General features: G+C 37.2%; 1 protein-coding gene across 3 annotated transcripts in view; it reads right to left on the bottom strand.

Moving 5' to 3' along the window:
* LOC126779053 (uncharacterized) overlaps positions 1–12,211 on the bottom strand; it is a 54,264-nt gene extending 42,053 nt beyond the window's left edge. The window contains exons 1-2 of one of the 3 annotated variants that reach the window (XM_050502831.1): positions 12,176–12,211; positions 5,023–5,267 (exon numbers count right to left, since the gene is read on the bottom strand). In XM_050502831.1, the coding sequence (XP_050358788.1) occupies positions 5,023–5,087 (65 nt within the window). In that variant the 5' untranslated portion in view covers positions 5,088–5,267; positions 12,176–12,211. Of the gene's footprint in view, positions 1–5,022; positions 5,338–5,443; positions 5,477–12,175 lie in introns of those variants that run through there. The other 2 variants (XM_050502832.1, XM_050502830.1) reach the window with 2 other exon arrangements.
* Positions 12,212–12,708: the final 497 nt, after the last annotated feature.

Here is a 12,708-nt window from a genome sequence, read left to right as displayed (position 1 = left end):
ACACGGACGACATCCCTACCCTCCGCGACCATCTGCGTGAGGGTGAAGAGGATGTGATGCTGGCCCTGTACGCGGACGACAGCGCATTCTTTTCGTCGTCCTACCACCAGATCGTCGCAATAAACAAGATGCAACGAGTGTTGGATCTGATACCGGATTGGCTAGACAAGTGGAGGATGGCTGTCAACGTCGATAAGACGGCCGCTCTGCTTGTCGGTGCTGACAAGCCGATGCGTCGGCTCACCCTTCGAGGCCAGGACGTGGGATGGCAGACCTCAGTCTGCTACCTGGGGTGTCACTTGGACCGCAGGCTGCGCATGATACCCACCGTTAACAAGGTGGTGAGTCATGCCGCGGCTGCCCGGTCTAAGCTGCACACCCTCTTCACGTCGCGGCTTCCATTAAAGACCAGACTGAGGGTCTACGGTGCCTACGTCCGCTCGCGCCTGACGTATGCGGCCCCCGCCTGGTACGCACTCTGCTCAGCGTACCAGAAGCGGAGGATTCAGATCCAACAGAACCGATGCCTACGCTTGATTGTAGGAGCTCCGAGGTACGTCAGAAATGATGTCATCCATAGAGACACCAGGACGCCCACCGTGGAGGAGTTCGTCCGCAAGCTCGCTCGCTCGCTATTTGCTAAGGCAGATAGCAGTGCGAGCGTACACCTCCACGGTATAGCACCACTTCATGCCAGACCACCTGAGGGGCGTCCGTTACCTCGTGAGCTCCTATTGTCGCCGACCATCAGCGCCGATGCAGGCATCGGTGAAGAGGAAGACGACGATCTGGAGACGCGGTAGGACGACATAACCAGTGAACAAGATTACCACTGAAGAAAGATAGCCACTGGGTCACAACGACCCTGGCCCTATGGGCCTAAAAGAATCGACACGACGGTCGAACCGTCGGGGAGGACCATCCCGGGTAGGGGGGGCAACCCCGAGGCCCGTACCCAGACTGGCCTAGGCCAGCCAGGAGGACCATTGATTGATGTGGACTATATTGTTTTCTTCGCTCAGTTTTAGATAAACTGTGAATAAGTTTCATCGCCACTGGGTCATTGAGACACTGGCCCTTTGGGCCAAAAATAAAATGACACGGCAAGTATGACTCGCCGGTGAGGAACAGCCCGGGTAAAGGGAGAAACTCCAAGGCCCGTACCAGGACTGGCTTTTTGGGCCAGTCAAGAAGAACCCTCTCTCTGTGGACTATAGACGTACATAATGGCTTCTTCCAAACTAACAAACTATTTATCTTTATAACATTCGTAGACATAAATATATTTTACTTATTTAATTAATTCATGATCATGCTAGAAACAATTCTGTCGAAATTAGATCAAAGTATGTATGTTGTAACAGCCTGTGAATGTCCCACAGCTGGGCTAAGGTCTCCTCTCCCTTTTTGAGGATAAGGTAGAGCTTATTCCACCACGCTGCTCAAATGCGGGTTGGTGGAATACACATGTGGCAGAATTTCGGTGAAATTAGACACATGCAGGTTTCCTCACGATGTTTTCCTTCACCATATAGAACGAGATGAATTATAATGACAAATTAAGCACATGAAAATTCAGTGGTGCTTGCCTGGGTTTGAACCCACGATCATCACTTAAGATTCACGCGTTCTTACCACTGGGCCATCTCAGCTCATGTATGTTACATATGTTATATGTACATTAAATTACACAATTACACACGGTGTGTTGCGACACGCAATACTATTGATGATGTCCTCCGACAAATATCAACCACGGCGGCGAATCTCAAGCGAGATGAGCCAACTGCGCAGTAGCACATATTATAGTGCACAAGTCAATCAATCAATCAACAGCCAATCGTTGTCCACTGCTGAACATAGGCCTCTCCCAAGGTGCGCCAAAGCTCCCTGTCCTCCGCCTTCCGCATCCAGTTGGTGCCCGCCACCTTCTAAAGGTCGTCGGTCCACCTGGCTGGAGGGCGCCCTACGCTGCGCTTGCCGTTTCCACTTCGCGGTCTCCACTCTAGGACTCGTCTGCTCCAACGGCCATCGGTCCTACGACATACGTGACCAGCCCACTGCCACCTCAGCCTGCTAATTTTGCAAGCTATGTCGGTGACTCCGGTTCTTTTCCGGATAATCTAATTTCTGATCTTATCCTTTAAAGATACTCCGAGCATAGCTCGCTCCATAGCACGCTGAGCGACTTTAAATTTGTGGACTAGTCCCGCAGTTAGTGTCCACGTTTCGGCACCGTATATCATGGCAGGTAAGACGCATTGGTTGAAGACTTTCGTCTTCAAACATTGCGGTATAGACGACTTGAGGACTTGTTATAGTGCACAAGTGTGTGCGCAAAAACAGGCGCACTAATCCGATGGAACGGCAATCCGACACGACCAGAGAGCTCAGGCGCAGGACTTAACATGCTTTCCAAGGCACGAGAGTGTACAAACTTCTAACTGCCAGTTTCCGGGCTGCTACTGAGAATTTTCGTAGTAAGACCAACGAGGCAGTCAGTTGAACAAAATAGTACACAGTATGGGCAAATAGATCACAGTTCGCGAATGTTTATATCTTAAAGGTTAAAAACAGCACGGTATAAAATCTTCATTTTACCCATCCGACGTCGGGCAGCCAGTATAATATAAAATACAAGTACAATAAGGAATATTGTCTATGGACTATTCTAAAGAGGAGTAAAGACAAATAAACAACTTTGACCTTGAATTGACGCGATGCCATTGGTCGAGATTTTGATTAATATATGATTTATCAATTACGGATTCTGTGTTTTAAATGTCGTCGATTTAGTTATGGGAGCTTTAGAAGTAAAATTAGGTCCACTATATAAATTATAGTTAATTGAAATATCTATATATGTAAAAAAAAATCAAAACTGCTTCTTTTTAAATTAATATGTCTGCTTCCGAGTTATCAGCCATTTTAATAATTTGAATATTTTATGTGTCTAATTCAAATACCATGTTAATAGATTGCGGATTTTCCACGCTGGCGAAGCTGCGAGTTTTGCTTGATATAAATAAAGATAAATTAATCAATAACGTCTGTTTATATTTCCACCTTTATTGAATGGAATATGTATATATCCGGAACGGAACAGAGGTCATTATACTGTGAAACATTTAATATACATACCTTTTGCTGGAACAAATATAGATCTAATTATCCTGGGACATTATTCACACACGACCATCTGATCCCAAATTAAGCAGAGCTTGTGCTATGGAAACCAGACAACTTATATACTACATACACTACTTTTCTTTTTCTAAATACATACTTATGCACATAAATGTCTGTCCTGCGTGGAAATCGAACCCACAACCTTCGGCGTGAAAGGCATTTTATCCACCAACCACGCCAACCGGCTCGTCAAGATCTAATTCACTAATATATATTATAATGCGTTCTATTTCTGATTGACTTGGTTGTCTAGTGTCAAGTTTATAAGGCTGTAGAGCCCAAGGTCCTGAATACAAACCAGGGCTCGGGCCATTGTTTGGATTCGCAATGTCCGGTTAATATTCAATTGTTTCAAACACTGGATCACCTCGGCTTTATTGAACCGAATATATGTACGATACAAAAAAATATATAAACAACATTACATATATAAAGAACTGGTCACACCGTATCATGTATTGCAAAGGAAATTATGCGGCTAATGCTATTTAGAAAGTCATACAGAAAGTTCCAGAATTAATTAGATGTCAACAAACCGACATTTTTTTATCTGTACAAAACATATGCAAAGAGAATAGACTTTTTTTAGGAAGGCAGACTATCGGCCACCTGGTAAGAGCTTCGTCTCGACATTAATAGCGAGAAGCAGCTGGTGTAAGGGCTTTGTGCAAGTACATCTGGATATGTACCAAACTCATCACTTGTTCTACCGCTAAACGACTTGTTGCGGATTTTAACACAATTATAGGATAGGGTTCCCAAAGTTGGAAGCATTTTGACGATGTAAGTGATGGTCAATATTTTATACGAAAATTTTTTTTTTTAATATTGGTAGGCGGACGAGCAAATGAGCCTCATGATGGTTACAACCGCTTATAGATTGGCGCCGTGTGGAACTAAGATGTTGTGTCCCTTGTGCCTTTAGTTATACTCGCTCACTCACTCTTCCAACCGGAACGCATTACTATTGCTGTTTGGCGGTAGAATATGTGATCAATGGATGGAACCTTCTCAGGCGGGCTTGGTTCGCCTTCATATTTTATAAAAAAAAGCTTTTAACTGCCAATTACTAGAAATATTTTATTCATGACTCTGATTTACCAATGTATTATATTTTGATGTTTCTTTGTTTACATATTGCACACCACATAACATATGTTTAAAAGATATTAACATAAATCATCATTTTTATTTTTTATTATGCATAAGCAGGCGCGAATTACCGTATTATTATATATATACTTAATTACTTTTATTATCGTTTAAATATTTTTAATGCCAGTAAAAGACAACTATATTGTGACGTCATTTTGGCCGAATTCTCAATGCGCAGAAAATATAGTTTACATGTCATTATGTGTGTGTCAAAACAGTACATTATCTATTGTCTCACTCTCATAATCCGATCGCTAATCCGATACGACCGAAAAGATTTCACATGACGAAAAACTTCGCGTGCTTTCCGAGGCACCGAAACGTTCAACTTCTAAACTGGCTTCTACTAAGAATATCTTACAAGAAAAATATAAACTTATTATTTAATCCTTGGATTGAATCTAGGAAACCGTAGGTATTTGCAACAAGTTTAAGAAGAAAGCCTATTTAAGTTACTTAATTATTTCATTTAAAAAGTGCCCGTTAATACTTATTGATTTTCTTAAATATAAGCGTTTTAAAAAACAGATATACATACGTATGTTTAATTATATATTAGTCACCCTTATTTATTATGTACATTATGTATAATAACAAACACAAAAAAATCATGCATCATATGTTATTTTTTTAATATTAAAAAAAAAAACATTTTTGTCGTCACACTTTCATAAATACCTTCTTATCCAGCGAAAGAATCTATTAGCGCCCTTCTTTCCGTTTGGTTTTTTCTTCTTACCCATTTTTTTTTAACCATAAAAATTTTTCACTTAAAATCTATACAATTGTCTATGTCCACAGTATGAACATGGAACACGAAACGTTTGCCACTCAACTCATCACTTAGTTCTTTATTTATACATGGAACAGCACTAGTTTAAATTTGGAACGCTCTGGCCGCCACAGGACTCTATGCTTGGGCTCTATAAAACATTTTTAATGTAAACGTTTAAAATTACGCTCTATTAGATGAACAAAAAATTAAAAATTACATAAAATTAAATACTATAATTTAATTTAATTTGTTAATCACAAAACAAAACACGCTAAAACAGGATAAAATCTATAATATCTTCGAAAAAAAGGTAACGATATTTACCGAAAAGAATGTTGCCACCGAAAAAAAAAAATCAATATTTAAATTGGTTATTTTATAACAGTAATGCGCGTTGGGGAGCGCACGCGCCGATACTGGCGCGTGGCCACGTTCAAATTTAGAAGCTGAAAAAAAAAACACTGCATCGCGAGAATGCAGCGGGCGTTCGTTTTATTTTCGTTGTCCGTCTGCGAGTGCGTGATTATTTATGGTGTGACATTTAATTTGTTTTCAGGTTATATTTGTACCACTAAAAAAATCCTATCGTTAGTACAAATCGCAATTTGATGAAAATGATAAATGAAATCCTAATCAAATATTATAATTGCTAGTGTGAGTTTGTTGACTTGTTTCATTGTTACGCTTTCACGCCTTAACTACCCAATTGAACATCATGAAATTATGGGCACAGATGGAACCCTATTGTTCGTAATACCTGCCTCTATAAACCTTAATATCTTTCAACTCCTTGAATATTTACTAATCATAACTGTAGCTCGATTATTATTATTTTTTTTAATACCCTTTGCCCATAATATAAATGTGTACCTAAAATAAAATATATGAAAGAGTCAGCACATAACCTTTATGTTATAAGCTATTAAGTAATAAATTAACTCTGTGATGCAATGACAGGAGTAATAAATAATTGATATAATTACCCTCATTGAATTTCAAACCTCAATCAAATTAGGGTACTAATGTAGTATTAAGTGGCTTTCTATAGGCACATACATTACATAGCCATTTACTTATCGAAGTTAAACATGACTTTATTTAAAATAAGTTAATTGTCGCCGACTTAAATAATGTATCGAAAGTTAATACAAATAATTTATAAACAAATAAAAGCAATGTCGGTTTTTATGGTATTACTAATATTTTTCGATGAGCCGGTTGGCGTGGTTGGTAGATACTTGCCTTTCACGCCGAATGTTGTGGGTTCGATTCCCACCCAGGACTGACATTTGTGTGCATGAACATGTCTGTTTGTCCTGAGTCTGGGTGTAACTATCTATATAAGTATGTATTTACAAAATAAAAGTAGTATATGTAGTATATCAGTTGTCTTGTTTCCATAACACAAGCTTTGTACAAGCTTAATTTGATCAGATGGCCGTGTGTGAAAAATGTTCCAGGATATTATTATTATTATTTATTCCTCCAATTAAAGCTTGTGGTAGGAGAGGGGACGACTATAGCCAAACGGTTCAGAATCGAACCTGCGACTTTTATTTTACTTTACTTTATTATACTTTATTGACACTTAATTCATATATTAAGTAAAAAGTTAAGAAGACTTAATAAATTTCATTGGCAGAATATTTTGTACCAGTCACAACTCGCAAGACAATAAAAAAAAACAATGTCACAACCATAGTAATAAAATGTTCACAGATAAATAAATAGAAAATTTAAATTAAATATAAATCTTTAAAATACACACACAGATGTATAAGAAGACCAAAAGGGCTCTTGCCTTACCCATAACAGAAATAAACGAAGAGATTCGTGTCTGAGTCAACCGATCTATATTCGTTACGGAGCTATGGTTACTATCGAAGTGTTAAATTTGATAAAGTTATGGCAGTAATGAAAACTTTTTGGTGTAAAACTCGATGGAGTTTTATCGAATGATACAACTAAGGCTATTTTTGGTTTAGATGTTTGATTAGCTCCTTACTGAGGCATTGGAAACACAGACATGTATATACCTAGTGCTTTTCTTTGCGTTGGCAAGTATAATTATTAATTTGTTAATTTTTTTAATAGTTTTATTTTTGCATCACACTTTGCGTAATTATACTTGTTGTCAATTGTATTTAAAAAAAATCGCAGGCGGAGGGAGCGCAATATATACTCTTAAATATGTATTAGCTTCCATGATGACAAGCAGTGTCAAAGTAATCAATTCAATTCAGGGGCCGAATTCTACTAATTTATAACGATTACGATACGTTCCCGATTCAATTCCGATCCAACTTTGAATAATCTATATTTATTCGAATCGGAACCCAACCGATAATATGTTAACATATACCGTTGTGTCAAAATCAAACGTAATTGTTGACTTTTATGGAAATAGTCAATACTTTAACTAAAGAATAGGAAAATGGAAAAAACAACAACGATAACGCTTCGATTCGATAGTGATAAAATAACAATTTGTAAGCAGAATTGGCCCCCAGTTGTATTTCAAATGCATATTTTTATTAATGTAAACTTTACAATAAAGCCTTATTGAATCATCAATATTTCAACTCTTTCAGGCAGCCTATTGTAAAAAAGCGTAAAAGGTAAGAAACTAAAATATTAATCTCAAATAGATATACCTACATTCATTTTTATATACAAAAGTGCGTAATATTACGGACGCCGATCAGCCCGCACCGACGCTCAATATTATTGTCTGTGGAACCGCAGACGAGTCCGTAGCGGTGCGTCGGATCTGTCGCGAGTTGGTAACTTCAAAGGTTCGTTGCGAAAGTTGTAGTTGCAGCGATACGTTCTCTTTCACGTTACATATTGTAACGTCAAAATGGCTTCGAGTCTTAAAACCGATTGACACGCACCGTTGGAAAAACCTTGGTGCGGTGCGTGGCTGTCCGTGGATAAATTATACGTAGAATCACGCACCTTTGACATACCTTGAAATCTACCTTGAGATATATGTTAATTTAGTTTAGTTTTAGTTTGCGATTCAATAAGGAAATGCTGCCACCATCCACCAGCCACGCTCACCATCAGTCACGATTTGTTTGATAATTATAAAAGTGAACATTGAAAAGCGACATCTTTAATAAAGATACAAATTACGGAAATGCTCGTCATCCCAAAAATGTTACGTCATTAAAGTTTTGACGTAGCGAGCGATCGTTTGGCAAGTTACCAATAACAGTACGATCGTTTGTTAGAACCATAGATATATTATAAGATGGTCTGCGCGTGCGTAGCCAACTTTGCAGTTATGAAAAATAACGTTATTTATTTATTTTACGAGATAGATAAGGAGTGAATGGTAAGTCACCTGTCCCGATAGGCTGGTACTGTAAGAAGTATAAACAACTCTTTAGGCCAATATTGCGACACCAACAATGGGATATAAGAATTTTTAATCCCAATATTTTCGCCCCAATATTAAAAAAAATACACTCCGAACTTAATACTACAACAGACTTTTCAGTTTTTAATTTGAGTCTTAGACAAACAAACAAACAAACAAGTCTTATTTCTGGGCATAAATGAATTATAATGGCTCAAATATCCTTTAATGAAGAATAAATATATCTAAATTATTAGTATTTTGTGGTAAAATTATTGATAGTATGACTGAAACGTTGGTGTTAAAAAAAAAAAACTATCAGCACAAAAAAATTCTAATACAACCAACTTTCCTAACTATGCAACAACATCCATTTTTATATGAAAGCTTAAGTATATCACCATTTTTTTACAGATCGTACAGACCGTGAATCCATGATGTAACAATCAAAATGGCTTGGCAAAGCGCCAGTGCGACATTTAATAGGAATGAGGAAGCAAAATATAGGATCTTCATAATTAGGCTGAATTATAATCTGTGACACATCTCAGTAAATTATTGCCGCCATTATAGTTCAAAAAGGGCGCGTAAATTTGACATTTAGCTTTTAATCTGTATAAATATCTAGCTATATATATTGTACATCAGGATGCGTTTGCCTTATCCTATATAATTTATATCGCTCCCAAAATTAAGAAAAAAGAAAATAATTAAAGTTTATGAAATTGACGGTAGCTTCGTTTGATACCTAATTCCTTATTATTAGAAATCCATTTTTGTTATGCTTTAAAATTAAATAATGTTTATTTAAATCACTTAAAATGAAGATACACATTTCAAAGCCATCTTGTCTTTCGATCAGTTATAAATGACGAAACAATAAAAGGATAGGCTGTAATCTCTTTGATCTTGCACATCCTAACGAAAAACGAAACAAAGCATTCTATATTCAAATGCATGCATTCAAAATGTTCAAAACAAACACTGGCCAGCATTGGCCAATGTTTATGTAACACTTTTTTTTAGTCTTACATTGATTCATGAGCACGTGACGAAAAGGCCTTTTTTAAATTTTATTATTATAATAAAATTATTTTATTTATTTTGTAATTTTAGATCGTCATTAAGATTGTAAAAATACTCGTAGTAAAATTTATGAAAACTATAATAATTTCTTTTTTCTCTACAATTTTGTTTATGTTTGCAAATCGATTATTATTATTTATTTATTTATTTATTTATTAGGGAAACATACAGCATATCGTATATTACAACTTAATATAATAATCATATTTTAACACTTATGCCAGTTAAGTTTCCACTACTGTTTTAACAGGGAAGTGGACTAATTTTGATGTTACATAATATCAGGAGTATCATTAATATCAGGAGTATCATTAAAATACATCATATTTGTATGTGTGTATAGATTATAATTATACTGCATTAATTAAAATTAAACTCGATACAGTTAAAGATTAAAATGTTTTTATTCCTGGCTGATCAGACTACTTCCATATTATAATCGGCACGTTTTTATATATTATGATTTAGAAGCTAACGACAGCCCTACCAATGTTATATCACTCGTGCCTGTAACTACACTGGCTCACCGACCCTTCAAACCTTGGTGGGTAACGCTAAGTTTCGCTAGCTTTTTAGTTGTGAATAGTGCTAATCGCTTAGGATAACCTGCTTAGTGACAAATGAGAAATACCTAATCGTTTAGACGTTGGTGTTAGCAGAAAGGTATTAAGGACCAAGCATGCATTTGATGAACCTTCTCCTCAAAAAGAGGAGAGGAGGCCTTTAGCCCAGCAGTGGGACATTCACAGGCTGTTACGGATTACGGATGCATTTGATGTTGCAATTCGTCACTAAGCACATGCCATTGCTGTTTACACTGTCAGCAAGCGATAAGTGCTTAGAGAATATTGATGAGGGACTTGCCTGTGGCGCTCCTCGTTAAGACGGAAAGGGTACTGCTGGTTTTTTAGTGGGTATTCCGATACTCGGGGCGCACTCGGCGCCTTGGACACCGGAAAGCCCCACATGGGGTATGGGTATGTGTGCCCTTCCCATGTTCCCGTGGGGGAAACGCGCAACGCGTTTTTCCAACGAAAAAAAATAAAGGGACTTTGCTGATAAGTAAATAGTATCGCGATAGTATCAAAAAAAAAAACATATATCCCGCTGATTTTTTTTCACCGGTTCTTTTCAGGTCTGCGGTGTTTATTTCCGTACCCATACCATTTATGACATTCAATAAGTAAGTGTAACGCTTCTATATTGAACAAAGATTTTTGGTTTGATATTCACTTGCGCTGGCATTTATACTAAGCACTTATTCAGTATGTTTACACAAAATATATTATTTAAATATATATATTATTATATTATATGTAACTGACAAGTATTTAGCATTAGAAACTAACGTCGAGTAAATTATTTATTTTGTTTTGCTTAGTGACAAGTCCACGAACCGTTATTCACTAAACTCTTGTCGGTGCTTATCGCGTAAACAACTACAAGCTTAGTGACAAGTAAAACGGCGAGTATTTTTAAACAGTGTTCGCACACACTGAGCAAAATAGTGGCGGGGTTCCACTTCGATTGGCTGTCTGATCAATAATAACGGACTATTAATATCAACGTAAAAACGATTACTTCTCACTTGTCACTAAGCAGGTTAGTACTGATCTATTAGCACTAATGATAATTACTAAGCTGATATAAAGATTTTTTTATAGAATAGGAAGGCGGACGAGCATATGGGCCACCTGATGATTAGTGGTCACCAACGCCCTTAGACATTGGCATTGTAAGAAATGTTAAGCATCGCTTACATCACCAATGCGTCATCAATATTGGGAATCTTAGTTCCCAATATTGATGGCCCTTTATTATGTCCCTTGTGCCTGTTATTACACTGGCTCACTCACCCTTCAAACCGGAACACAGCAATACCATGTACTGCTGTTTCGCGGTAGAATATCTGATGAGTGGATGGTACCTACCCAGACGAGCTTGCACAAAGCTCTACCACCAGTAAAATATTTCAAGTAGTGTGCATATTTCATATACATAGCAAGCTTACACAAAGCCCTATCACAGATGATAATACTAAAAGTACATAGTTTAGATTATATTTTTATTGAAATGCACTATTTGACAACTCACTGACATTACAAAGCACGCTTTTTTTATCTTGCTTGAAAAAATCATTTCCCCCACAGTAAGTGGGGGGTGTATGTCTGTTGAATGAGCGTCAACGGATCGCTTGTGCATGCTACCGTATGACACACCACCTGGACCGACACACATACAATCATTGACAACCATTGGGACATGACCATGACCATTCAGGTTTAAATTAACGTTTAAATAATTTGTTACATACAAATTATTTTAATTAAGTAACCTTAAGGTAGAGGAATGACAATCGGGAGGGGCCGCGGATGCGTTATATCAACACAATCCCGCAGCCTCTCCGATCCGTGCCGAGGACGGCCATCGCATTGGTTTTAGTGAGTAAGAATCCCACATAACCCAGTACCATGGGAGCTGGATACCTTTCTGAAGGTTTCAACTGCGTGAAAAAAAAAACAAAAAAAAAAAACGGGGAAAGCCCCGTGACCTGGACTGGCTATAAACCAATCGGAATGAATTGTCACTCGGAATGCACTATATACCGTTGTGTTATCGGCCACTATCACGAGTCCCGTGTCAGACACGAGCGGTTATCACGTTTACGCGCCAACTAACGTTTTCTTGAGAATACTTACTCCGGGAACGTTATGTTAATTATAGTATGCCGTGAAATATATAGTACGTGGAAAGTTTGGAGATGAAGCGAATTTAGTGCTTTAGATTTAATTATTATTTCTTATAACTTTTATATTGGTTTAAAAATCTTTATTTTTTCCATAAAAGACAACGTAATTTACATGAAAACAAGTAATTAACGAAAAGCTAAGTTATCGTAAGCTATTACAAGTTCTTTAATGTACTTACTTTTAAAGAGGATAGTTATGTTCCGATTTTTTCATTTAATACATTAAATGAGCTTACACATAAAAAAATAGACGGCAATTTATTATAAAAGTTATTATCAGAACCTATGATGTTTGGCTGTTAACGTTAGTATTGAGCCATATATAATTTACGAATAAAGGATTGTTATTATTGTCAGTATCGAGGATTATTATATTTTCCAAATACCGAT

This window comes from Nymphalis io, chromosome 28 (genome assembly GCF_905147045.1).
Source record: "Nymphalis io chromosome 28, ilAglIoxx1.1, whole genome shotgun sequence".
NCBI lineage: Eukaryota > Metazoa > Arthropoda > Insecta > Lepidoptera > Nymphalidae > Nymphalis > Nymphalis io.
The sequence above is the reverse complement of the archived record's forward strand: the minus strand, read 5'-3'. Positions and strand labels throughout refer to the sequence as shown.